This window comes from Cricetulus griseus, chromosome X (genome assembly GCF_003668045.3).
Source record: "Cricetulus griseus strain 17A/GY chromosome X, alternate assembly CriGri-PICRH-1.0, whole genome shotgun sequence".
NCBI lineage: Eukaryota > Metazoa > Chordata > Mammalia > Rodentia > Cricetidae > Cricetulus > Cricetulus griseus.
This window is the reverse complement of record NC_048604.1, coordinates 114750629-114776426: the sequence shown is the minus strand read 5'-3', so window position 1 is coordinate 114776426 and position 25798 is coordinate 114750629. Positions and strand designations below refer to the sequence as shown.

At 44.3% G+C, this 25798-nt stretch overlaps 1 protein-coding gene and 1 non-coding gene across 2 annotated transcripts; both read right to left on the bottom strand.

Moving 5' to 3' along the window:
* Positions 1–1232: 1232 nt before the first annotated feature.
* Positions 1233–1339, bottom strand: LOC113837772. Its single transcript, XR_003488485.1, has one exon. It is a non-coding gene; the product is annotated as a U6 spliceosomal RNA (small nuclear RNA).
* Positions 1340–13068: 11729 nt separating this feature from the next.
* On the bottom strand, positions 13069–21812 carry Slc38a5 (solute carrier family 38 member 5). The gene is made up of 15 exons (XM_035450246.1): positions 21613–21812; positions 21451–21526; positions 20784–20899; positions 20616–20689; positions 19858–19950; positions 19667–19745; positions 17493–17575; positions 17023–17081; positions 16789–16917; positions 16521–16600; positions 15658–15758; positions 15325–15440; positions 14271–14415; positions 14076–14179; positions 13069–13490 (listed from the first exon to the last, which is right to left on the bottom strand). Exons 1-15 carry the CDS (start codon positions 21666–21668, stop codon positions 13389–13391), a joined length of 1413 nt encoding a protein of 470 aa, XP_035306137.1. The 5' UTR covers positions 21669–21812; the 3' UTR covers positions 13069–13388.
* Between the last annotated feature and the right edge of the window lie 3986 nt (positions 21813–25798).

The window sequence follows — 25798 nt, the reverse complement described above, 5'->3', positions numbered from 1 at the left end:
AGTGTTGAAGTCTCCCACTATTAGTGTGTGGGGCTTGATTTGTGATTTAAGCTTTAGTAATGTTTCTTTTACAAACGCAGGAGCACTTGTGTTTGGGGCATAGATGTTCAAAATTGAGATTTCTTCTTGATGGATTTTTCCTGTGATGAGTATGAAATGCCCTCCTTCATCTCTTTTGATTGATTTTAGTTTGAAGTCTATTTTGTTAGATATTAGGATAGCTACACCAGTTTGCTTCTTGAGTCCATTTGATTGGAAATTTTTCCCAACCTTTTACTCTAAGGTAATATCTGTCTTTGAAGTTGAGGTGTGTTTCGTATTTCGTATTCGAATTCAACCAGAAGGATGAATTCTGGTTTTGTATCCAATCTATTAGCCTGTGTCTTTTTAAAGGTGAGTTGAGACCATTTATATTAATGGATATTAATGACCAGTGATTGCTAGTTCCTTGGGTTGGAGTTTTCCTTCCAGTACTTTCTGTAGGGCTGGGTTTGTGGATAGGTATGGTTTAAATCTAGTTTTATCATGGAATATCCTCTTTTCTCCATCTATGGTGATTGAAAGCATTGCTGGGCTGTTATCCATGGTCCTTTAGTGTCTGCATAACATTTGTCCAGTACCTTCTGGCTTACAGAGTTTCCATTGAGAAATCAGGTGTAATTCTGATAGGTCTACCTTTACATGTTACCTGGTCTTTTTCCTTTGCAGCTTTTAATATTCTTTCTTTATTCTGCATGTTTATTGTTTTAATTATTATGTGGTGATGGGGACTTTTTTGGTTCATTCTATTTGGTGTTCTCTAAGCTTCTTGTACTTTCAGAGGCATGTCCTTCTTTAGGTTGGGTAAGTTTTCTTCTATGATTTTGTTGAATATATTTTCTGTGCCTTTGAGTTGGACTTCTTCTTCTATCCCTATTATTCTTAGGTTTGGTCTTTTCATGATGTCCAGATTTCGTGCATGTTTTATGTTAAGGATTTGTTGGATTTAACATTTTCTTTGACCAATGAACCTATTTCCTCCATCATATCTTCAATACCTGAAATTCTCTCTTCCATCTCTTGTATTCTGTTATTTATGCTTGCATTTGTGGTTTCTGATCGTTTACCCAGATTTTCCATTTCCAGAATTCCCTCAGTTTGTGTTTTCTTTATTGCCTCTATTTCAGATTTCAAGTCTTGACTCATTTCTTTCACTTGTTTGATTGCTTTTTCTTGGTTTTCTTTTTTAAAAAAAAAATATGGAATGCTTCACGAATTTGCGTGTCATCCTTGCACAGGGGCCATGCTAATCTTCTCTGTATCATTCCAATTTTAGTATATGTGCTGTCGAAGCGAGCACTTTCTTGGTTTTCTTTAAGAGATTTGTTGATATCTTCCAATTTTTTGTTTGTCTTTTCCTCCACTGCTTTAAGAGAATTTTTCATTTCCTCTTTAAGGGCCTCAATCATTATTATAAAGTTATTTTTTAGGTCTTTTCTTCTGCTTCATCTATGTTGGGATGTTCAAACAAACAAATGCTTCACAAAACTAGGTTAATTTTCTAATACATTCAGTTATATTCTAGTCTTTTTTTTTTTTGGTTTTTCGAGACAGGGTTTCTCTGTGGCTTTGGAGGCTATCCTAGAATTAGCTCTTGTAGACCAGGCTGGTATCAAACTCACAGAGATCCACCTGCCTGTGCCTCCCGAGTGCTGGGATTAAAGGAGGGCACCACCACCGCCTGGCTGTAGTCTCTTCTATAAGCTGCTCATTCTGATTCACTAAAACAGAAAGTTCTGGCTGTGGGGGTGGCACATGCCTTTAATGTCAGCACTTGAGAGATATCCCCGAGTTTGATAACTGTCTGTGCTACATAGCAAGTCCCAAGTCAGTATGGGATGCATTGTGAGAACCCACCTCAAAGTAAAACAAACCAAATGAAAGAAAGTTCTGTGCAGGACCCATGGTTCTATTGAGCCTCAACCTGAAGAATGAGATCTCTTCTCCAGCGTCCCCATGTGAGTACTCTATCCTTCTTCCTTTTATTCTTTGAGACAAGGTGTTTCCTGCTCACTGTTTCAGCCAGACTGGCTGGCCAGAAGCCAATACCTGTGTCCTGCCCTACCATCAGTTCCAAGGTTCCAAGACACCATCTCCTATGCCCAGCTTTGATGTGGTTGCTGGATCTCTGTACTCAGGTCTCTGAGCCTGCAATCAAGTACTTTATTAACTGAGTCATCTCTCAATCTTCCACCCAGTAAAATATTTTTTAATAAAGTCAAAACACTACTAAAAGTGTAGTAAAAGGAAAAGGGAGACACCAAGGGCAAGCAAAAGAAAAAATGAAGTATTATAGCCGCTTATTATTGTGTCTTCAAAAACTGGAGTCAGTCAGGGACATGCAGGTGAGAGGGCCAGTTGAATGTGTAGACTCTTGTCTTTCCTATGATTTATTCTGTTGCTGAGCCAGAACTTCCCTCACTTTAGTATATTCTCTTCTTAAATACCAGAGACCTCTGCTGGGCACACTCAGCTTTGCAGTCCGTGGGTTGGGGTGGTTCAGGGAGTCCCCAAGTATGTCAGTAGCTGGGGAAACAAGCACAGTACAAAGATTTCTACAAGCAAACCTGTCCCCATACTTGCAAACAGGACTGGGTATTAATGAGCCTGCTGGAGCTGTGGACCCGTCCACAGTCTTTACAGGAGTGAGTCTCACTGCAGATCTGTGGCTCTAGCACCTGCCCAATCATTGACTTCATGCTGAAAGCTGCCAAACTCCAAAATTATTCTCAATGGATGAGATTGGTTCTGAGTCACTGAGGGCAGGGCTCCTCCCAGTGTACTCTTCGCTCCCTGAGCTAAGCCTCCAGGCATTAGCTTGGGCAGCTCCTGCTCTCCACAACTGTCTCTCATGAGTCTTTCATCATAAGTCTGTGGAAACTTGACAGATTGGTTTTACATATTAGGTTCCCCACCAAGATGGTGCCCTGAAGGGTCTCCACGTCCTAGGGAGTGAGAGAATGGGATTCCTCTCCATTGCTGATCTGTTCAACAGAATCTCATCAAAACTCAGCACTGGACTTGAGTCTTGCAAGAGCTGTTGGCTTGTCCTATGGGTTAGCGCAGCTAGTGTCTTCTGACTAGGGCTTGCCTGTGGGATGAGACTTGATTTTTCCATCCCACCAGGGCGGGGCTTGGCGAGGGCTGAGAGCAGCTTCTGTTTGCTGCTTCAGCTTCTCCACCCTACCCATCTGTCCCATCACACCCTCTGTGAATTTCTCTTCCTCTCTCTTCTCAGGATGAAGTCTCTTCTTTCTTATCCTTATTCTCTTTTACTGCATCACTTGGGGGCAGGCTCTAATCTGCCCTCCCACTCAGAAGGCCTTTTATGAACAATTTGTAGTGAGCTTGTTTTTGTTTGTTTGAGACAGGGTTCTTGGTGTAGCTCTGGCTGACCTAGAACTCACCCTGTAGACCAAGCTGGCCTGGAACTCTAAGATCCTCCTGCCGCATAAATGCTGGGATTAAATGATGTATGTGCCACCAGCCAGGCTCTGGTAGCGCATGCCTTTAATCCCAGCACTCTGGAGGTAGAGGCAGATGGATCTCTGAGTTGAAGGACAGCCTGGTCTACAGAGTGAGCTCCAAGACAGCCAAAGCTGTTACACAGAGAATCTCTGTCTCAGAAAAAAAAAAAGCAACAACAAAAAGATGTGTCACCACCACTAAGTCTGTATTGATTTTTGTAAGTATGGAAAATTATTGATTTATTTCTTTATCTCTTGTCTCCATTTCCAACCTTTTAAAATGACTTCTTTATCCTTTATCCTCCTTTCTAACCCTCCCGGTCTTCTCCTCCCCCCACCAAATTGAACTGTGTCTGTTTTCATGTCAGATAGATACATAGATGGATAGATAATGGATGGATGGATGGATGGATGGATGGATGGATAGATAGATTAAATTAGATTCGGTGGATAATTTATGTTTTCCCTCCCAATATCCTCTCTTATTCCTCCCTCTCTTTAGACCCCTTCTGACATCCACATATTCCTTTTTTTATTTTCCTATCTTTTATGTGTGTACATACTTACATTTTAAAAAAGAGTCTCCTGTTGCCCTGGAGGGCCTCCAACACTATATAGCTAAAGATGGGTTAGAACTCCTGATCCTCCTGCCTCTACTTCCCAAGTACTGGGCTGTTCTACCCCATCCAGTTTGCATTACAAAAAATAAACTAGATTCCAATGGAAAAAGAGGACATGCACTTGAAAGAGAGCAAGGAGGGGTATATAGGAGAGTTTGAGGGGAGGGAATGAAAGGGAGAAATGATATAATTATATTACAATCTCAAAAACAAAAGACAAAATAGAAAATGAAAAAAATTCATGAAAAAAAAAATCTAGATCTCAGCCAGTCATAGTGGCACACTCCTTTAATCCCAGCACTTGGGAGTCAGGGGCAAGGAGATCTCTGAGTCTGAAATCAGTCTGGTCTATTTAGTGAGTTCTAAGCCAATCAGGGTTACAAAGTGAGATAATCTAAATTCCGTGTATGGAACAAACATATGAGACCTGTCTGGGTCTGGCTAATTTCATTAAACGTGATAATATCTAGTTCTATCTGCTTTACTACAAGTGACATAATTTCACTCTTTACAATTGAAGAGCTAATGTTTCTGCTTAAACACTTCTCTGTCACAAACCCTCTGAGGCCTAGCATACTTGAGACTTAACTGTCTTCATTCCATCCTATTTTAAAAGTTATTTTCTTTTCACAATGTTAAGCTGTTACACCACTGTATCCTTGCTAACAAAGTTGTGCTTGTTTTATAGGCAGGATCTTGCTTGATAGCCCAATCTGACTTAAACCCATAATCTTCCTGCCTCAGCCTCCCCTCCCCAGTGATAGATAAGGTTACAGTCATGTACCCCTGGTACCTGGCTTAAAGAGAACTTTTATTTTAGCTCTTCCTTTTTGTGGTTCTGTGGATGAAAGCCAGGGTCTTGTAGTCCAGTTAAGCATCATATTCTGAGCCCCACAAGTATGATGTCTGAGAAATCCAGTGTTAATTCTTTTGCTCTTTCTTTATAAATAGCATATTGTTTCCCCCAGAAATTGTTTGCTTTGCCTTGCTTTGCTTTTTGATCCTATGGGTGGAAGCCAGGCTTCTCACATGCTGATCAGAAGGTCTGCCACTGTATTACTTTCCTTCATTTTTTATGCCTTTAAATGTCATTGGGTCTAGAAGTGTATTCTGTTCAGTGTGCTATAATCTCTTAAGGTCTGAATTTTTCTGAGAAATTTTCATTCATTAATCTATTCATTTAATTATTTACTCTCCTCTAATGAAGGTATTATTTGTTGAATTTAAACTTCCTGTTTCTCTCTATTCATTAAATTATCCTTCGTTGATTCCATCTCCATTTACTCCTGATGAGTATTTTTTTAAGACAGGGTTTCTCTGTGTAGCCCTATCTGTCCTGGAACTCACTCTGTAGACCAGGCTGGCCTCCAACTCACAGAGATCCACCTGCCTCTGCCTCCCCAGTGCCGTGATTAAAGGTACCACCACCTCCCCGGCTCTTGATGACTATTAAAAGAATTCTTTAGGCTGACTTTCAGCTCAGGAATTGTTTTGTATGTGTATTATAGTGGCGATAGTAGTAGGAGGAAGACCTCACTATGTAACCCAGGCTCCCCTCAAACTCAATCCTCCCTCAGTCTCCCAAATCCTGGAATTACAAGTACATGCTAAATTGAGAGTATGGGAAGAGGGGGGAGGGAGCTATGAGAATGAGAAGGGAAGAAGAGGAAGGATGCAGAGGTCATGAGGGAGCAGAAAGGTTGAGTCAGGTGAAGAATAGAAGAAAGGGTATGAGATAGGTAGGGTTTTAGTTGGGGGGATGGTAGGGGAGGACGGGAGGGAGAAGGGAACTGGGATTGTCATGTAAATCAATCTTGTTTCTAATTCAAATTTTTAAAAAATGATAAAAAAAGTACATGCTACCATACCCAACTCAGTAGCTGCTTTTCAACTGCATTCATTTTTAACATCCAACCTACTCTATTGATTTCTTTGCTTTAGCAAATTTTTCATACCCAATATCTGCATACCCAGTTCTTCTATACAGCTCACTGTTTCTGAGAAGATAGGTAAAGGTTGGAGGTTGGTACTGTTGCTATTCTGGCATTATGCTGACCCTACCCCCTGACAACGGGTAGGGTACGCACACTGGTATTCAGGCAGATACTTAGACGGCTCAAAGGGCCCTGTATCTGTGACTACATCACATGTTGCATGGCTGCGTAAGGACTCTGTACGCATGTGCAAGCTTTCCTTTTTAGGTGAGCACCGCTTGTCTTTTCGCCCTTTCTTCTTCCTCCTTCGTCCCCCTTCTCCTTCATCACCCACCCCTTCCCCCATTCCATCTCTGTTCCCCAGTTAGCCAACACCATCCCTCCAATAAACTCCACGTGGGATTGTAGAGTCTTGTGGTTCGTGTTTCGTCGCCCACTGCCGAAATTAAAGAAAAACAGCAACAGGTAGTTTTTAGGGTAGTGAGTTTCTGAGGCTGAGCTCAGCCAATCCTCTCCCTTCATTTTGTCTGTTGTGACTCACCCTGGAGGCTTGCAGTGTATAAGGATCCAGGCATGAGTGAGATTTTGTTTTATTGTACACGAGAGGGTGGAGAGATGGGTTCACAGGGATTGCTCAAGTGTGAGTCAGCCTTGATTTCCATGAGATTGTCCCGCTCTACTTAGGCCTTAAAGCCGCAACTCACATTGACTTGGCACTGAGCTAGCCCTGCCAAGTTTCTTGCCACTGATATTTACAAGATAGATAATGAGCTTTCCAGAAACACTAGGAAAGAAAAGAATGTCATCCAGAAAATACTTCAGGGGGCTGAAGAGATGGCTCAAACGTTAAGAGCACTGGCTGCTCTTCCAGAGGTCCTGAGTTCAATTCCCAGCAACCACATGGCGACTTACAACCATCTATAATGAGATCTGGTGCCCTCTTCAGGAGTGCAGACATACAGGCAGGTAGAACACTGTATATAATAAGTAAATCTTTAAAAGAAACAAAATACCTCAGTTGATTCTCAGATACTCCCCTCAACTCCCCCCAAGATACATATAAATACAGCCCAAAACAGACGATAATATTATGTTGCAATGTAAAAAAGTTGGATACCATCTTTTGGATACCATGCAGACCATCTCATCCCCCAATGTGGGTTATACCATCAAGAATTGTGTTGCCACAGGACTGGCAATGTAGGCCAAAGTGCTTGGCTTGCACATACAAGGTCCTAGGTTCAATCCCTAGTGCTGCCGCATACAGAAGATTTGTTTCTTGTAGCTATTTGAAAATCAAAATACCTCCACCTATCTTCTGTACCATCTATAGGGATAGGTAGGAAGCCAACAACGATTGCTGGTCCCCATCTCTATGTGGAACCACAAATGCCTTCACTTCTTTTTCTGAGATTATCTCATCTGGTAGCCCAGGCTAGTCTCAAACTCACAAGGAAGCTAGCTCAAGCTAGCCTAGAATTTGTGGTCCTCCTGCCTCAGCCTCCCTAGTGCTGTATGAGTTAACTGCTGTATTCCCAATTTACTTGAGTAGATTCAGACATGAAAAGGTGTGACTTTTATGAGGTCATACAGTTAAGTTGAAAAGTCCAGTTCTGAACTCCTGTAATGTAGCTCCAGAGTTTGTACATGAAACTGTCAGAACTTTCTGCCACCATACGCTCTAACCACCAAGAGTCTTGATATATTTTCAAGGCTGGCCTCAAACTCCTGGGCTAAAGCAATCCTCCTGCGCCAGCCTTCAAAGTAGCTGGGACTACTGGTGCAAGCCTCTACACCCAACAATCCTCCTCCTCGTCCTCCTCCTCCTCCTCCTCCTCCTCCTCCTCCTCCTCCCTCCTCCTCCTCCTCCTCCTCCTCCTCCTCCTCCTCCTCCTCTTCTTCTTCTTCTTCTTCTTCTTCTTCTTCTTCTTCTTCTTCTTCTTCTTCTTCCCCCCTCTCTCAGACAGACAGACAGGCAGGAACAGGGACAGAGAGACCCACAGAGAGAATCAAGATTCACAGAAAGAATCATGATCAAATTTGGTGGGTTTCTTTTTCAGTTTGAAGATTCATGTCTCTTTTTCATCATTTTTCTATTTTATGTGTATGAGTGTTTTGCTTGCATATATGTATGTGAACCACATGCGTGTCTGATGCCTGATAAGATCAGAAGATAAGATCTGATGCCCTGGAACTAGAGTTACAAATGATTGTGAGCCATTACGTGGGCACTGGAAATCAAACACAGTGTGCAACAACAAACGCTCTCCATTTCCCATGGAGGGATACTCTCTCAGCCTAGACACACAAGGGAGGGCCTAGGCCCTGCCCCAAATGACTTGACAGATTTTGATGATTCCCTCATGGAAGGCCTCACCCTCCCTGGGGAGTAGATGGGGGATGGGATGGGGGGTTGGTGAGGGTTATGGGAAGATGGGAGGGAGAGGAAACTGGAATTGATATGTAAAATAAGATTGTTTCTAATTTAAATAAAATTTATAAGAATAAATTAAAAACAATAAAAATCCAACAAGTCCTCTTAACCATTCAGCCAACTCTCCAGCCCCCAAAGATTCATGCCAAATTCAAAAACTTCTAGATCATTATTTCTTCAAGTAGTGCCTTCTCTCCATTCTTGTTTTTATACTTCATGTCTGAAAATCCCAGTAGATGAATGTTGAAATTTCTGAGATCTATTGTCCATTCCCTTTGGGTTCCTTTCCCTTTCATTTTTTGTTTCTTAGTCCTTTTGTGCTATGCTGAGATACTACCGAAATTTTTTCATGTGCATAAGTGTTTTGCCTGCATTTATGTCTATGCACAGAGAGGTCAGAAGAAGGCATAAGATCCCCTGGACCTGGAGTTACAGTTTGGGCTGTTCTGTGTGGGTCATGGGACTTGAACCCAGACCCTCAGCAAGAGCTGCCAGTAATCTTAACCACTGAGCCATCTGTCTCTCCAGGCCCTGACTATTTTTAATATTCAATTGGCTAGGTATGTCATGCCAATATGATACCTACTTACTCATACATAATAATTTTGTTGTTATATACTAGAAAGTTATTTTCTTTTTGAAAAAGTTTCATGTAGCTCAGGCTGGCCTCAAACTCACTATGTAGCTGAGAAATACCTGATCCTCCAGCCTCCGTGTCTCACTGTTTTTATGGGGTTTTGAGGATCAAACCCAGACCTACTCATGTTGGGAAAACACCCTTACCAACACAACTATATCCTCAGAACAGATACTATTCATCTGTTACATATTTCTTCCCTTCCCACCAAATCTGCCTTTTAAGCAGTAGTTTATCATGTTTTTTGGCTTAAATGGCACTTTAATTTTCAGATCTTGCCGAGCGTTGGTTGCACACGCCTTTAATCCCAGCACTCAGGAGGCAGAGACAGGCGGATCTCTGTAAGTTTGAGGCCAGCCTGGTCTCCAGAGCGAGTGCCAGAATAGGCTCCAAAGCTACACAGAGAAACCCTGTCTCGAAAAAAACCAAAAAAATTTCAGATCTTAAAATATATCTGACTTATTGTTTGTAGCATTTATGTTATGTCAAGAAGTACTTACACTAAATTATTACATTTTGCTAAATTTCTGGCTATGTTTTGTTTTATGAAACTTGTTCTTACTAAGTAGTCCAGGCTAGAAACATAGACTCACAATTGTCCTGCCTCTGCCTCCCCAAGATTGAGATTACAGACATGCACATCCATACTGAGCCTCCATCTACTTTTTAATGTACCTTTGGCAATTGAACCTCTAATTTTTCTTAAATTTATTATTTTTATAGTGTCAGGTAAGAATTTCATTTTGCAGGTGAACAGGCACTTGTCAGACAATCATTTATTATGAAATCCATCCTCTGCCCACTATTTGGGAATGCAAGCTGAAGTTTCATATGTAGATTAGTGTGTTTCTTAACTTTCTATTTTATTTCACTAACTGATCTGTTTATATGTGTATTCTGTTTCTATTGCAGCTATAATAAATTATCACATATTCAATGGGCTAAAGAATCAAAAATATATTATCCCACACTTCTGTAGTTCAGAAATCCAGCACAAATCTCACTAGACTAAAAGCAAGGTGCAGGGCTGCACTCCAAAGAAAGCATTTCGTGCCCACCTTCTTTGGCTCATGGCTTTCATCTTGCATCTTCAAAGCCAACAACATAACATTTCTTTGGCTTTGTTTCTGTCGTCTTTCTCAGACTGTTGTCTACATCCCACTTATAAAGACCACAATGGTGACATTGGAATCATCAGGATAAGTAACATGATCTCTATTTTAAGGTTTTGCTACCTTAATTCCACATGCAACTTCAATTTCTCTTCAACGTGTTCCAGGGTTCTGTGAATTAGGATATGGGTATCTTTGAGGGACCCTTATTTTACTTAACAAACCACTGGAGCCCCTTGACTATGATTTTCAACTATATTTCAGTATTTGTTAGGACAAATATGCCATATTCAGAAAGGAGCAGGCCTCCCATGGGTATCAACAAAGCATGGCATAAGTTGAGGTAAGCTCCTCCACTTGGGCAACCCAGTATGGGGAATAGGTTCCCATGTGATCAGGATGTGAAGTAAAAGAGCAAATTTAATTAATAAAATATTAAATATAAAATATGAATATTATTCTTATTTTCAAAAACTCCTGGACTGTAAACTAGGGGCGTAGCTCAGTTGGCAGTGTGATTGCCTACTATGCACAAGGCTTGGGTCTGATGTCCAGCACCGAATAAGGAAATTCTTGACTATGCTTTATTGTGTGTGCATGATACTAGGAACTGAATCAAAGCCTCACCAGTCCTAGCTAGATGAACACTCTCCCAGTGCGCTATAGCTCCAGACCTTTCTATTTCTAAAAAGATGAAGCTTTCTATTTCTGGAACAGATTCTCATTAAGTTGCCTCATTGGCTTTAAACTTTCTCTGTGGCCCAGGTAGGCCTTGGGCTTGTGATCTACCCACCTCAGCCTTCCACATAGTTGGAATTACAAGCCTATGCCTCCAGGTCTGGCTTGGCTGTTAATTTTGCTAATATGTAGTTTGTATTAGCAAGCTTCATTTTTTAAAAATCTGTTCTTACTTTTTTTGAACCTTGCTTTCCCATTGGCAAACTTTAAAACTCAATGGCATAAACAAAGAAAATGCCACCTAGATTCTGTTCACAACAGAAATTATACAAAACAAATGCCAAAGGGGTGGAAGTGAGGTTCATTAGTGTGCCTGATATACAGAAGCTACCCCCGACCCCACCAGACTCAGGAGCAAGTCACTGTGCATGGTGGTGCAAACCTTTAGACCCAGCACTTGAGTGGCTAAGGAATGAGTACCAGGAACTCAAGATCATCATTGGCTACATGGCAAGTTTGAGACCAACTGAGGCTGCGTGAGACCCTGTCTCAACTAGATAGATAGATAGATAGATAGATAGATAGATAGATAGATAGATAGATAGATAGATAGATATGCATGAGACCCTGTCTCAACTGGATGGATGGATGGATGGATGGATGGATGGATGGATGGATGGATGGATGGATGGATGATTGACAAAGCTGTGGTGAAATCAGCATGTATATTCATGCCAGCTCCTCCTTACTCCTTACTCTTGCTTATACCTGTCGTCTCCAAGCAAGCCTCAGTGACTCTGCACTTGCTGTTCCTTCTGCTTGGGAGATTCTTTGCCAAAACAATCATGAGACTTACTGTTTCTACCCTTCTTCAGTGAGGCCTCCCAGACTGGCTCCTCATACAGCAACTCCAAACATTACATATATATTCATTTGCTTCAGTGTTCAAAATGATCCTTTATGGGGCTCAAGAGATGGCAGCAGGTAAAAGCACTTGCTGTTCTTGCAAAGGACCTGGGTTTGGTTCCCAGCATCCACATGGCAGCTCACACACAATCTGTAACTCCATTCCAAGGGATCCAATGGCCTCTTCCAGCTATACAGCCACCAAGCATGAATATGATGCACATAGATATATGTAGGCACTTGTACACAAAAATAAAGATAAATAAATCTTTTTTAAAATCTTTTCAAGGTGCAGTATGCTTTTCCCCAACACTTGGGAGGCAGAGACAGAGGCAAGTGGATCTCTGTGAGTTCCAGGCCATCCTGGTCTACACAGTAAGTTCCAGGTCAGCAAATACTACACAATGAGACCCTGTCTCAAAAACAAATGTTTTTCTTCCTTTCCTTTCCACTGAGTCAGCATTCAGCTAATGTTTTTTTTTTTCTGGAAAAGGCAGGTGAATAAATAACGTAGGCATTGAAGGCCATATGGTCTCCCAAGCAACTCCTTATTTCTGCACGAACAACCACGAGCAGTCCACAAACACACGCACTAACCATGTTACAGCGAAAGCATACAGGCACTGAAACGTGATGTTCTTGCAATTTCCAAGTGTCACAAAAACAGTATTCAATTTTTAACATTTATTTATCTATTTGAGATGTGCGCACGTGCGTGCATACAGGTGCATGTGCCATGGCACTCATGAGGAGGTCAGAGGACAACTTATGGAAGTCGGTACACTCCTTCCAAATCAAACTGACTTTTGTCAGGCTTGGTGGCAGGTGCATTTACCTGCTGAGCAATCTTGCCAGACCAGAAAATATTATTCTTCTTTTGATTTTTTTCAATACTTTAAAAATTTGCAAAATGGTTTTAGTTCAAGGGCTACCTGGGAGTCAGAAACAGACCAAATTTAGGCCATTTTCCCTCTTGTATTGAATCACTGCGATCTTTTTGCTTCATGGCTGTGTCTGACACTTAGAACATTCAGTGCTATACTCCCAACCTCACAACCACTATTAAGTAGATGGACCAGTGATTAGTTTGAGCGGGAGTCATGGAGGGATGGAATAAAGAGTGATCAGATGAGAAAGAGAACAGTTCTATTCAGCCTCAGTTTACCCCTGCCTTCACTTGGGCAGGTTTCTTCCAATAAGTCTTTGAGAAATATCAGAAAGCTCAGACCAGGGTTGTCATTCAGCATCTTTATTCTTCCCTTTTAGCCCCAGGATAACCCTGACAAACAGCTTCATCCAGGAAGTGAGGACTATGTTGGGCAAGAACCCTTCTAAGGACCTGGCCTCCCCTCCTCCTCCCATGGGGTTGGCAGTAGGAGTAAGGCAACTCTAGGGAGAAGGAAAGCGGACTACTCTACAACCTCTACTGTCCCCGTCTCTAACAGCAATATTACTAGAGACTAGCGACCTCCACATCCTATGCAGGAGGAACTCAGGAAAGTGACTTGGACTCCCTTGTATACATGCCTGTATACATGCCTGTGAGGCAGGACAGGCCACGTCAGTGTCCAGACATACGGCTCTGGCCTGTGGCCCAGTTGGCAAACATAAAGCCCAGACTGATGGCCATGAAGAGGACTCCAAGGATGCCAAAACACAGAGCCTATGGGCAAGAGGAAGAAAAGGTGGAGTTGGCCAGGATCACCCACCAAAGCATTCCAGAGAATGCTCGTGAACCTCTTCCAGGCAAATTCCCATCCATTCCTGGCCACCTGTATTCTCCCTGTCCCTCAGAGCAAGCATCTCTTCCATCTTTTCAGAACCTTCTGGTATTCCCTCAATCACTTTTTCAGAGTGCCCCTGCCTGTCTCCCCAGTGGTGCTCCCTCCATCTATCTGAAGAATCCTCTCTCTATACTAGGCCCTTCCCCACTTTGCAGTGCTGGAGACAGGCCCTAGAGATTCACAAATGCTAGGAAAGCCTACTGCAACTGAACTACAAGCTCAGCCTACCAATCCCTTCCAGAGCATTCTCTCTCTTCCCAAATGTTGCTTGTGTTCTATCTACTTTAGCCCTTCCTAAGACAATCGTCTTCATTCTTCCTCACAATCTGTCCCTCTTCTTGGATGCTCCATCCCCTCCCAACCCCATCTTGATAATGCTCCTTTTATTTCTAGCCATCTTGGAGCAAGCGGTCCCTCTTCAGAATGCTGCCTATTTCCCCAGCTCTCCTTCCTGAGATACTCACCTGAATCTTGGGCCAGGAAAGCAAGGGTTCCACCTCAGAAGGAACAATGCGTAGGTAGAAGACACTGGGAAGGATGAAGATGAGGCTAGGGGCTGAGGTGGACCCTGAAGGACAGAAAGGGACAGCAATCAACCTAAGTTATGAAAATAAGACCCATATTAAATAGGGCAAGGAACCCGGGTTAATGATACTGACCAATAAACCCAAAGATATCTCGGATGGTTGGCACACAAATGACAAGGACATTGACCAAAATTAGCAGAATCAGGGCTATAGCCACATGTCGTGGCCAACTGAAGGCCTTGCTTGGAAAGAGCAGCTGCTGTAGGGCTCGGCGGATCTGCAGCCAATGAAGGGCAGGGCAGGGGTCAGGACTCACATGCTGTCTCTCTGCATGTGATCCCATCTCTGTCTCTACGCTGTCCAAGATCCTTGATTTCCTATCCCACTATCTATGCTTTCAGCCTGTCTGACCAGGTATCCTTGTTGTTGGGATAAAGACCCCAACAAGCCATGTCTCCTTCTTCCATAAATGTCTATCATTGCTTCCACCAGTACTGAAATCCTGTCTCCTCCTTTGTCCATCTCCACCTCCCCATCTGACCATTTCCTATCCTTTCACCCTATCTGAAAGCCCTGCCTCTCTCACTATCTATCTCTACCACCATGTCCCTCCTTCGTTTTCGGTTTTTGAGATAGGATCTCATGTAGCCCAGGCTGGCATCAAACTCAATATGTAGTTAAGAATGACTTTGAGCGCTGGGCGTTGGTGGCACACGCCTTTAATCCCAGCACTCAGGAAGCAGAGGCAGGTGGATCTCTGTGAGCTCGAGGCCAGCCTGGTCTCCAGAGCGAGTGCAAGGATAGACTCCAAAGCTACACAGAGAAACCCTGTCTCGAAAAACAAAACAAAACAAAACAAAAAAGAATGACCTTGAGCTCCTAATCCTCCAGAGTGCTAGGATTACAGGCATGCACCACCATGTACTATTTAATACATCCAGGCCTTTATGTTATGTTAGGAAACACTCTGCAAGCTGAGCTACACCCCTGGCGCCATGTCCCTTTTTGTCTAACCATCTATTTTTTGCCTTCTCTGTTCACAAGGCCCTTTCTTTTGTGTCTGTTTCTGCTTCCTCCACCTACCCATCTGCTCCTATATCAACCTTCTTTCCAAACATCTATGTTTCTTCCCTCTGCTCACCCATCCATATGCCTTCACTCCCCAGGCCCTCCTTCCCCTACTCACAGGGAAAAGCACAACAGGCACAGTAAGTGTTACTGCAAGCAGGACAGCCAGACGCACACAAAGAATGAGCACGTCCTCCTGGGTGTACATTTCCAGCATCTCTGCCTTCACCGTGCCTAGGTCATGGAGAGGGGACACAAGATGCAGGAACACTGGGCTCACTAGCCCAGAAACCATGACGCACATACGTGATGATTAAACTCTACACACACGGTGCTCAGTCTCCCTTTGGAAACTGATGGGTCCCAAGGTTCTGGAGGGGAAAAGCTCAGAGGCTTCTGCCCTAGGCCAGGCTTAGTCGCTACACCCAACCATGGCCCCAGCCAAACTCACTGTAGAAGGTAAGGTATCCAAAGGTGGCTGTGAGTCCATACATGATGAACATAGCCCCAATGGACATGTTGGCCACAGCTTGCATCCTGCGCTGGGAGGGCCTGAAAAAAAATATATATAGATATAGATATAGATATAGATATAGATATAGATATAGATATAGATAGATAGATAGACAGACAGACAGACAGACAGACAGACAGATAGATAGATAGATAGATAGATAGATAGATAGATATAGGAACTGTTATGTTCATACTCCTGAACTTGTCCCAGCACCCTCAAAACTGGCTCCCACTTTCCAGGGTCTCCCTCCTCCTGGGTCTGACAATGTTCAGCTGGCACACACTGACATTCTATCATTGCCTCCCTTGTGTAACTAGCCAAGCCTCCCTGATCTGCCCATCTATATCTCCGCCCCTATGCCCATCTCTGCCTCTTCCTCAATCTCACATCTATACTGCTCCTTTCTGTCTGATCCTCCAAAAATCCCAGTCCTGCGTCCCTTCTGTTCACCTGTCTCTCTCCAGCCATCTTATCATCCTCGCTTCCTCATCCTCATCATTGCAGGCCATCACCTCTTCCATCTACTCATCTTATCTCTGCCTCCCAACTTTATCCATTCACATTTGTTCTGAGCATGGAAAGAGTGGACTACTTCAATCCAATCTGTAAACAGTCACTTCTCTGAGTCCCCGGGGTTTCATAAACACTCCAAATCCCTCTCTTATCACAACCAGCCACCCTCAAGATACCATAGCAGGGCTGCTATGGAGATTGACAGACATCATGGCTACTGCCCTCCCTAGATGACCCATCACAATGGTCCTCTCCCCTATGTTAACATGTGCCTCTCTACTCACCGGCACAGCTCTGTGTAGATGGGCAGCACCTCAGGATGGCAGACGAAGGCAAAAGCCATGATAGGGACCGTGTAAGACATCTAGGGAATGGTCCATGAACATAGAATTAGAAGCCCTAGAGTACTGGGCGTTCCCCCTTCTCCCCATTCCCTCCAAAGTAGGGTATAGGACACGGGCCCTGAAGCCCAGTATTCTGATAAAAATGAAATGTTGGGACAGGACAAGAGGGCCCAGTGTCCCACAAGCTCTTACCTGCCTGCGTGCATACCTGTGAGTCAACTGTGAACAGCTTGGCCTCGCAGCTGCTGTTAAAACCCTGGACAGGAGGTTGTTCACCCTCCACTACTGTGTCATTGTGACTCACATCACAGCCAAGCTGGAACTTCTTATAGATGACCTGGGTAGCCCAAGTAAGGAAGCAAGGTCACAGGGAAGGCTTTGCCTCGGTGTCTCAAACTCTACCCCTGGCCCGCCTCTGCTACTCCAGTCCTCTCTGACTTACCGAAACAAGGAAAAACAACATGCACGTCAGAGACAGGCTGCTGGTATACCCCAGGTAGCCTACAGGAAGTGATAACAGAGCCTCGGAAATCAAAGAACATGGTACACCAAACACCAAAGCATCCTTCGAATAAGCTTTCATTTCTACCTGGACCAGCCTCCCTTTATAGAAAACTCCTACTACTCTGTTAAAACCCAAATCAAACAAGCCCTTCCAACCCTCTCAGTATTCCATAACCCTTGAAAATATCTCTCTCTCTCTCTCTCTCTCTCTCTCTCTCTCTCTCTCTCTCTCTCTCTCTTGTTTTAGGCTGGCGACATAACCCAGTGGTATTGCACTTGCCTAGTCTGTGTACAGCCCTGGGTTCTGTCTCCAGGACCATAACAAAAATAAAATAAAATGGGGTTTTTCTACTTAGTTTCCATGCTCTAACCCTACCACCCAATGACCAACCCAGGAAGCCTCCTTACCCAGGTGTTTCATGAGAGCCAGAGGCAAGATGATCAACATACTGACCAGGATGACGAGGAGGTTTCCCTTCAAGAACCAGTCCCTGGGTAGACAAGAAGAACCCAGCACCCACATCAGATGGCTCGAAAATACCTAAATTTCACTTCTTAAATTTCACTTCTGGCCTCTGGGGCCACCGTACGTATGTGGCACTCATGCATACATTCAGACAAATGCAAAAACCAAGTGAAGATATTTTTGGTTTTTCAAGACAGGGTTTCTCTGTGTATAAGTAAATATTTTTTAAACTTGGGGCTGAGGGGATAACTCCATTGGTAAAGGGCTTGCTATGCAAACATGAAGATTGTGTTTGGATCCCCAGCACACATCAAAATCCCTAAGTGCAGCAGTGCACATCTGTAATCCCATCACTGTGGAGGTGCAGACAGGAAAATCCTGTGGGCTCACTGGCACAGTGGTACAGCCTAATTGGTAAGCTTAGGGTTCAGTGAAAGACTTCATCTCAAAAAAAAAATAAGGTGAGAGACGCCTGACACCAATTCTGGCCTTTACACACATGTACACACAAGTGCACATACACAAGAACACAACACATATACCCTTTATTGAGTGTCTTCTGTGTTCCAGACATTCACATATTCTCTTCCTATCATATAGACACAATTGAATAGAGTAAATCTGGGTTAACATACACAGTGGGACTTAATTATAATTGATATGGCAGGGGGATGTCTTTCACTGGTAAAGGTACTTGCCCAGCATATACAAAGGCCCTAGGTTTGAACCGCAACAAGACGGAGAAAAAAAAAAGAAAACTTGGACATATCTAGTCATATCTGGATGGTCTCAGAATCAAACCAACCATTTCACCAGATGCACACAGATAGTAACAACCAAACTCTTAGTTAAAGCTCTCAGACAGGCACATAAAACTACCCTGGAGTTTCATTGACAAGCCACACATGCACACCAAATTCCACAGGACTAAGTGGCGTAAGAGCTAGCCCCTAAACATACAAATCTGTATGTCAAAATATACAGAGGCACTGGGCAAGTGGTGCACACCTGTAATCCCAGCCCTTGAGAAGCCAAGGCAAATTCCAGGTCAGCCTGGGCTACAGAACAAAACCGTGTCTCAAAAAGGTATGTAGAAAGTCATACATGGTGGTGCATGCCTTTAATCCCAGCATTTAGGAGGCAGATCTCTGTGAGTTCAAGGCTAGACTGATCTACATGGTGAGTTCCAGGACAACCAGGACTATATAGAGATACCCTGGCTCAATACAACAACAACAACAAAGTATACAGAGTGAGTTGGGGAGGGGGGTGTGGTTCAGTGACTGAGCATTTGCCTGGCATGCACAGAAAGGCCTTGAGTTCTATCCACATTAAAAAATACACATAGAGGCAGAAAGGTGTATGCAAGTAAAGACAAGTACCACTGTGTGAACAAATAAACACACCCGGAATCTCATTGTGTATGTATACAAAGTAACTGAGAGGCTGTGCCAGTAGTGTGACTCTGGATTCTAACAGTCTGAACATATACATGGCTGCAACCACAATCAAATGGACTTCCACAGTCACAGTCCCCTGAGCGCGCACACACACAGCCTGAGAGGATCTGCCACATAATAATCACCAAAGCAAACAAGGAGATAGAGTTGACAGAGGGCACAGAGTTGACACGGCACACAGACCACTAGAGTCAGCAATCACACGTTTAGAGCTAGATAGAGCCCAATAGCCTGATGGACCCAGAATCAGCTAAACAGGGAAAATGAGAGTAGCCAGGTGTCACACACATATGGTTGGGATCAATTGCAGCATATAGGACCCAGCTGTCATCCATCACATGTCTGGCCAGAGAGAATCAGCCAGTACAACAGTCACTGAGTCAAAGCCAGAGTCCACATCTACTGGATCTGTATAGTCACACACATATGGTCAGCATCAGCAACACACCAAGCACACAGAGACAGCTGCCAGCCAGAATCAGCCTGGAGAAGTCTCAAAATCAGCCCATGGTCTACCGTAGTCCTGCGGTGAGCTATAGTCACATGCAATATTGACTCCTATACAAAGGAATCGTAGTCAGTCTCAGTTAACCTGCAGCAGTCTCAAAACAGAGCACCTGGGAGCCAGGTCAGCCAGGGAGGTGTTGTGTACTCACCCCTCGGGGTCCATGTGCAGGAAGGTGCCAATAACCAGGGGGAGTTCAGATTTGATGATGAACAGGTAACTGGACATAGCTGGTACAGATGGAGAACATTTCATCAGGATTCTCCCTCCCCTAGCCCACCCTGGGAAAAGCCTACATCACTCCACCCTCTTCCCTCTAGTTGACCCTCCCCAAGTCCTCACCGCCAACATTGTGCAGACAGATGATAATGGCCACCACTACTTTCCCAGCAGGCCCAAATGCCCTGTGTCCCAGCTGTTCATAGGCTCGGATGCCTAAGAAGGGGGAGGCAGGAAAGAAGAGTCCATGAGTTTGGGAAAGCCAGGCTAGGTGGGAGAGGTGTAATTCAGCTGTGACTAATAGAAGCTGGAGTTGAAGGCTATGCAGTTTAGGGTAGAATTTGTAAGTAGAATCCAGGAAGTGGTATCTGAGGCCAGGGAGGAGTTAAAGGCTGAAGGTGAGGTGTTGGGTTTTGGAGACAGACTATGAACTGGGAGCATGGGGGCAGAGAATCCAGGGACAATGGGTATCAGGGTTCTGAGGACTTCAGAGCTGGTTTCCAGGTTAAGAGGGCCCGAAGACTGAGGGATGGGAATTAGAGGTAGAATGTAACAGACTGGGAGCGTTCTGGTGGAGAAGGTCTGATGGCCAGACTAAGGGACTTGGGAGGTGATGATCTAGGAGCCCAGATAAAGACTGAGGCCTGGGGTTGGATGTAGAATCTGTTCTACAGGGAGTTGGGTGTGGGAACTGGGGTGCTGAGTTTAGGGTCTGAGGTCTCAGTGGTTATGTCCAGAGTCAGATTTGAGTTGCAATCAGACATCAAGGAAGTAGATCTGGGTCTGGAGCTCAAGGTCTGGGTTGAGTTCTGGATTGGAATCTTGAGTGTGACGTCTGCAGAGGATGAGATGGAAATGGGGACCTAGGATGGGAGTCTCACCTACAACACTGGCACACGTCAGCAGGAGGTGGATCGAGTAAGAGGACAATAGGGCAATGCACAGCAGCAGGGCCCTGCAATAGGTGGCACAGTTAAGACATGGCCCAGGCCTTCCATTTAGCCCTCCACACCCTTGAGCACCCCCTGAAAGGCTACCTATAGACTCACAGAAAGAAGATGACTCCCGTGTGGGCCATGGCATAAGCCAGCCCTAGGATGCCACTTCCCATGATGGCGTTGCTGAGGTTGAACACTGACATTCCGAATGATGTCTTCCCCTCAAACTGTTGGCAAGGGGCAAATCCAGCACACATCGGGGAGAGGGAAAATAGGACAAGAGACTAGAGCTGGAGCCAGGGAAGGGCAAGAAAGTCAAGGCAACTGGGGAGGACAGACAGACATCCAGGAGGAGTGATGGGAAGCAAGAAGAAGCTGAAAGAGAAAGAGAGATAATGGGAAGCAACTGGAAAAAGAGCTTAGAAAAGGAAAACTAGGAGAAAGTCTGGAGGGAGCAGCTGGAAATGCAAGGGGGCTGCTGAGGGGGCATCTGCAGATAAGAAACAATAGAGGACGGAGGACAGCTAGGGGGCACAAAGTACAAGAGAATATTTGGGAAGGTCAGTAGGCAGGGGCAATAGTTGGGAAGGGAGAAACTCGGCAACAGCGAGAGCTAGAGCGGGAGGACTTGGGGAAAGGGAGTATCTGATGATGGCAGCGACTAAGGAGCCAATGGCTGGGCCAGGGAGATAGCTAGGCAGGGGAGCTGCTAGGGAGGAGAGGAGTTGGGATTAGATAGGGGAGGTGAGACCTCAACAGGTCCTGTGGGCTCACTTACATCCATAAACTGGACAGGCTTCCTCCCAGAAGCAGTGCCATGGGTGGGCAGGAAGCCCTCACGTTCCTGCCTGTAGCTAGATAGGGCAGGAAAACAGAGGCTCATGAAAAGGTATCCTTGACCTCTCCCCACAAGCCTGCCTCCTTGGAGCCCCCCACTCACCCCGCAGCAGCACTCGCAGAGCGGGTTCCGTTCATCTTTGAATCCTGCATTTCCATCCTGCCGGCAAAGAAATGGGGTAGAAGGGTCAGGAGAGGAGCAAAGGGACTAGAAAGTGAGGAGACTTAGAGGAAGGGGAGAGAAGACCGACGGATGTAAAGGCAGAGCAAGTTAGGTGGCCAGGGAGACAAACCGGAACAGAGAGGAATGAGGGGCAGAGAAGAAAATGGAGAGTTGAGAAAGGTAGGAGAGAGAGAAAGAGAGATGAAGATCAGGGGAGGAGAAACGAAAACAGCCTCTCAGAGAGACCCGGAGAAAAGAAGGCAAAGAGAGATAAATAGAGGGAGGGAGAGACACAGAAAGATACAGAGACCCACCCCACAGCACATGAAATGGCCATTTGGAGTAGGAAATCGACTTTCCTCCCACACGGCAGACTCTGTCTCTCACGCTGTCTGCCTTTTTCTGTCTCTTTCTGTCCCTGATCTCCCGCCCCCACCTCCCTCTGGCTGGCTCTTAGCAGGGACACGTGTCACCTGTCCGCCCCACCCCTCCTAACGACGCCCTGCCCCCTCCCCAGCTTAGAGACCCCAGCCCCAATGCTGCAAGCTGCTTTTAATTCCAGTTCTGAATAGAGTATCTTCACCGGAGACTGAAGCAAATTGAAGTGCCCCTCTTCCTGGGACAGAACTGACCGGTATGCAGTATGCGAGTGTGACTAGGTGGTGGAGCGCTTTCAATCCTGAGGACTACAAAGAAAGAAAGAAAAAGAAGAAAAAAAAAAAAAACACTGAGCCAGGGACTCCCACTGAATTTCCCTTCTAGGTTCTGGAGTCTAGGACCCCTTATCAACTCTTAAACTCTCCTCTCCTGGGAGAAATAGTTTAGGAGACACTTCCAGACTTGAAACATTTTCTGGGCTTGAGGTGCTTCAGAAACCAGTAAGTCTGTGAACATTTCCCCTCCGATAACGAGCTGCCGGCTGGATCCAAGTCCCCCTCCAAGGTCCTCATGTGTTTCTCAGGGTGAGAGTGTCTTTGCAATCCCCAACCAAACCTGGAAAGTCTTTTTTTTTTTTTGAATTAGCATTTATAAATTGTACAAAATAGTGGCTCTCATTATGACATTTCATATACATATGAAATATGCTTTGATCGTCTTCATTCCCTTATTACCATATCCTGCTCTGCTTCCCACTGTTTTCCTTCCTCTACCTCCAAGCCCTCCTTCTGCTTTCATGTATTATCTCCACCGTTTTCCTTTTTGCTTTATTATTGTTACATGTATACATACATATATAACTACAACCTGCTGAGTCTCTTTAGTGCTTCTTAAATGTATATGATTTTAGGACTGACCACAGGTCAGTTGGGGAGCTCATCCCTGAGGACGACTGGCTCCCTCTTTCAGCAGTCATTAATTGCCTATTGCACTTATGACTTCATTTACAAGTGGGACCTTTTGAGATTGTCCCCATCTATAGGAACTGGTATCATTGTATCGGCAAGCATACTGTTGAGTCTGTATGGCTGTAGCTTCCTTGTCCTATATAGTCTCTCAGCTAACACCCTGAACCTCTTGTTCTTACAACCTTTCTGACCTCTCTTCTATGATGTTCTCCAGACCCAGAGGTTGTGTTGTGTGTGTATCAATCAGAAATCGGCACAACAATGTCACTTACTCGTTGTCTGCATTTTGACCAGATATGGCTTTCAATAATGTTCTCTCTCTGCAGAAAAAAAAAAAAAAAAAACAGGCTTCTTTGACGAAGGGTGGGAGTTACACTTACCTGTAAGGGTAAGTATTTAGAATACAAATATAAATCAGACTGGTATCAGAAATGGACAGTAGTACATGCTCCTCTAGGTTCCATGACCTGACTAGCCATGGGTAAGTTGTCTAGGTTTACATTGCCAGACTGGAATTCTCTCCTGTTGATCGGGCCTTAAGTCCAATTAGACAGTTCTTGATCACCCCCAAAATAGCAGTGCCACTGTTACACCTTTGGATTTATCTTGCTGGTCATTGTGTTTCATAGTCATCACAGATGGATAGGACTACTCATGGTTTCCCTCCCAGGGCAGCTTGCATAGGACCTTCTAGTACTCGAAGAGCTACTCCTCAGTGAGGAGGCTTCCAGGTCAGTTCTGGTTCATTTCCTCCAAGTGCTGTCTCCAAAGAGTGTAGTGTCTTCAGCAGTAGGGATTTACCTTCAAATTCTTGGAGACAGCCAAGGACAATGGCAGTAAGCCTATATTGTTTTAGCAGTCTCTTGGACTTCCCTGAGAAATGACTTGTATGGAGGCTTTTCATGTCTGGAACTGAGGACTTTGTTAGACACACTATGGCTCTTATAAGGAGCGTTATCACCCCTCATGGTGTGACTTCATTTAAATGTGTGTGTGTGCATGTATTTGTGTGTGTTTATATGTGTGTGTGTGATATATCAATCAAATGTAATTTTTTTTTCAAGACAGAGTTTTACTAGGTAGCCCCTGGCTGTCCTGGAACTCACTCTGTAGGCCAGGTTGCCCTCCGACTCAGAGATCCGCCTGCCTCTACCTCCCTAGTGCTGGGATTAAAGGTGCGTGCCATCACTGTCTGGCCCTCTATACATTCTGGATATCAATTCTTTATCAGCTGTACAGTTGGCAAAGATCTTTTCCCATTCTTTTTAGTTTTTCTTTTCCCATTCTTTTTAGTTTTATGAGCTCCCACTTGTCAATTGTTGGCATTAGTTCCTTGGCAAATGGAGTCCTATTCAGAAAGTCCTCTCTTACACCTATATCATGTAGCATACTGCCTGTTTTCTTCTAGCAGTTCCAGTGTTTCAGGTTACACATTTAGGTCTTTGCTCCATTGGGAGTTAATTTTTCTCCGGAGTGATAGATATGGATCTAATTTCGTTCTTCTACATGAGGGCATCCAGTTTTGCAAGAACCGTTTGTTGATGTTGTCTTTTCTCCAATGTGATTTTTTGGCATCTTTGTCCAATATCAGGTGGCTGTAGTTAACTTGCACTCATGTTTGGGTGTTCTATATTGTTCCTTTGGTCTCTGTGTTTTTGTGCCAATACCATGCTGTTTTATTACTGTATGTTTTAATTTTCTTTGACATGACCAAAACTTGAGGAGAAAAGGACTTATTTCATGTTAATTAGAACTCTCAGGTCACAGTCCATCATGAAGAGAAGTCAGGGCAGGGACTCAAGACAGAAATCTGGAGGTAGGACCTGAAGCAGAGGCCATAGAGAAATTCTGCTTACTGGTTTGCTCCTCATGATTTATTCAGCTTGTTTCTTTGTACAATCCAAAATACCTGCTCTGTGATGGCATCACTCACGGTAAGATGAGGCCTCCCACATCAACCATTAATTGAGAACATGCCCTCATAGTTTGCCTATCAGCCAGCCTTATGCAGGCACTTTCTCAATTGAGGTTCCCTTTCTGACTCTAGATTGTGTCAAGCTTACAAAAAAATAACCAACACACTACAGTGCCATGACATAATTTGAGAACTGAAAAGACAATCCCTCCAGTTCCTCTTATTCAGAATTGCTTTGGCTATCTAGTGTCTTTGTGTTTCCATAAGAATTTTAGTATTTTTTTTTCTGTTTCCGTGAAGAATGTTGTGGGGATTTTTATTGGGGTTGCAAAGAATCTGTAAGTCGCTTTTGGTAAAATGGTCATTTTCACAATGGTAATTCTAAGGCTGGGCAGTGGTGGCGCATATCTTTAATCCCAGCACTCCAGAGGCAGAAGCAGGTGGGTCTCTGTGAGTTCAAGGCCAGCCTGGTTTACATAATGAGTTCCAGGACAGCCACAAAGAAACCTTGTCTCAAAAAAAACAAAAAACGGGGTGGGGGGAGGCTGGAGAGATGACTCAGTGGTTAACACTGACTGCTCTTCCAGAAGACCGGGGTTCAATTCCCAGCATCCACATGGCTTCTCATAACTGTCTGTAAGTCCAGTTCCAAACACCAATGCATACAAAATAAAAATAATTTTAAAAACCCACAATTGGGGCTGGAGAGATGGCTCAGAGGTTAAGAGCACCGACTGCTCTTCCAGAGGTCCTGAGTTCAATTTCCAGCAACCACATGGTGGCTCACAACCATCTGTTATGAGATCTGGTGCCCTCTTCTGGTGTGCAGATATACATGGAAGCAGAATGTTGTATACATAATAAA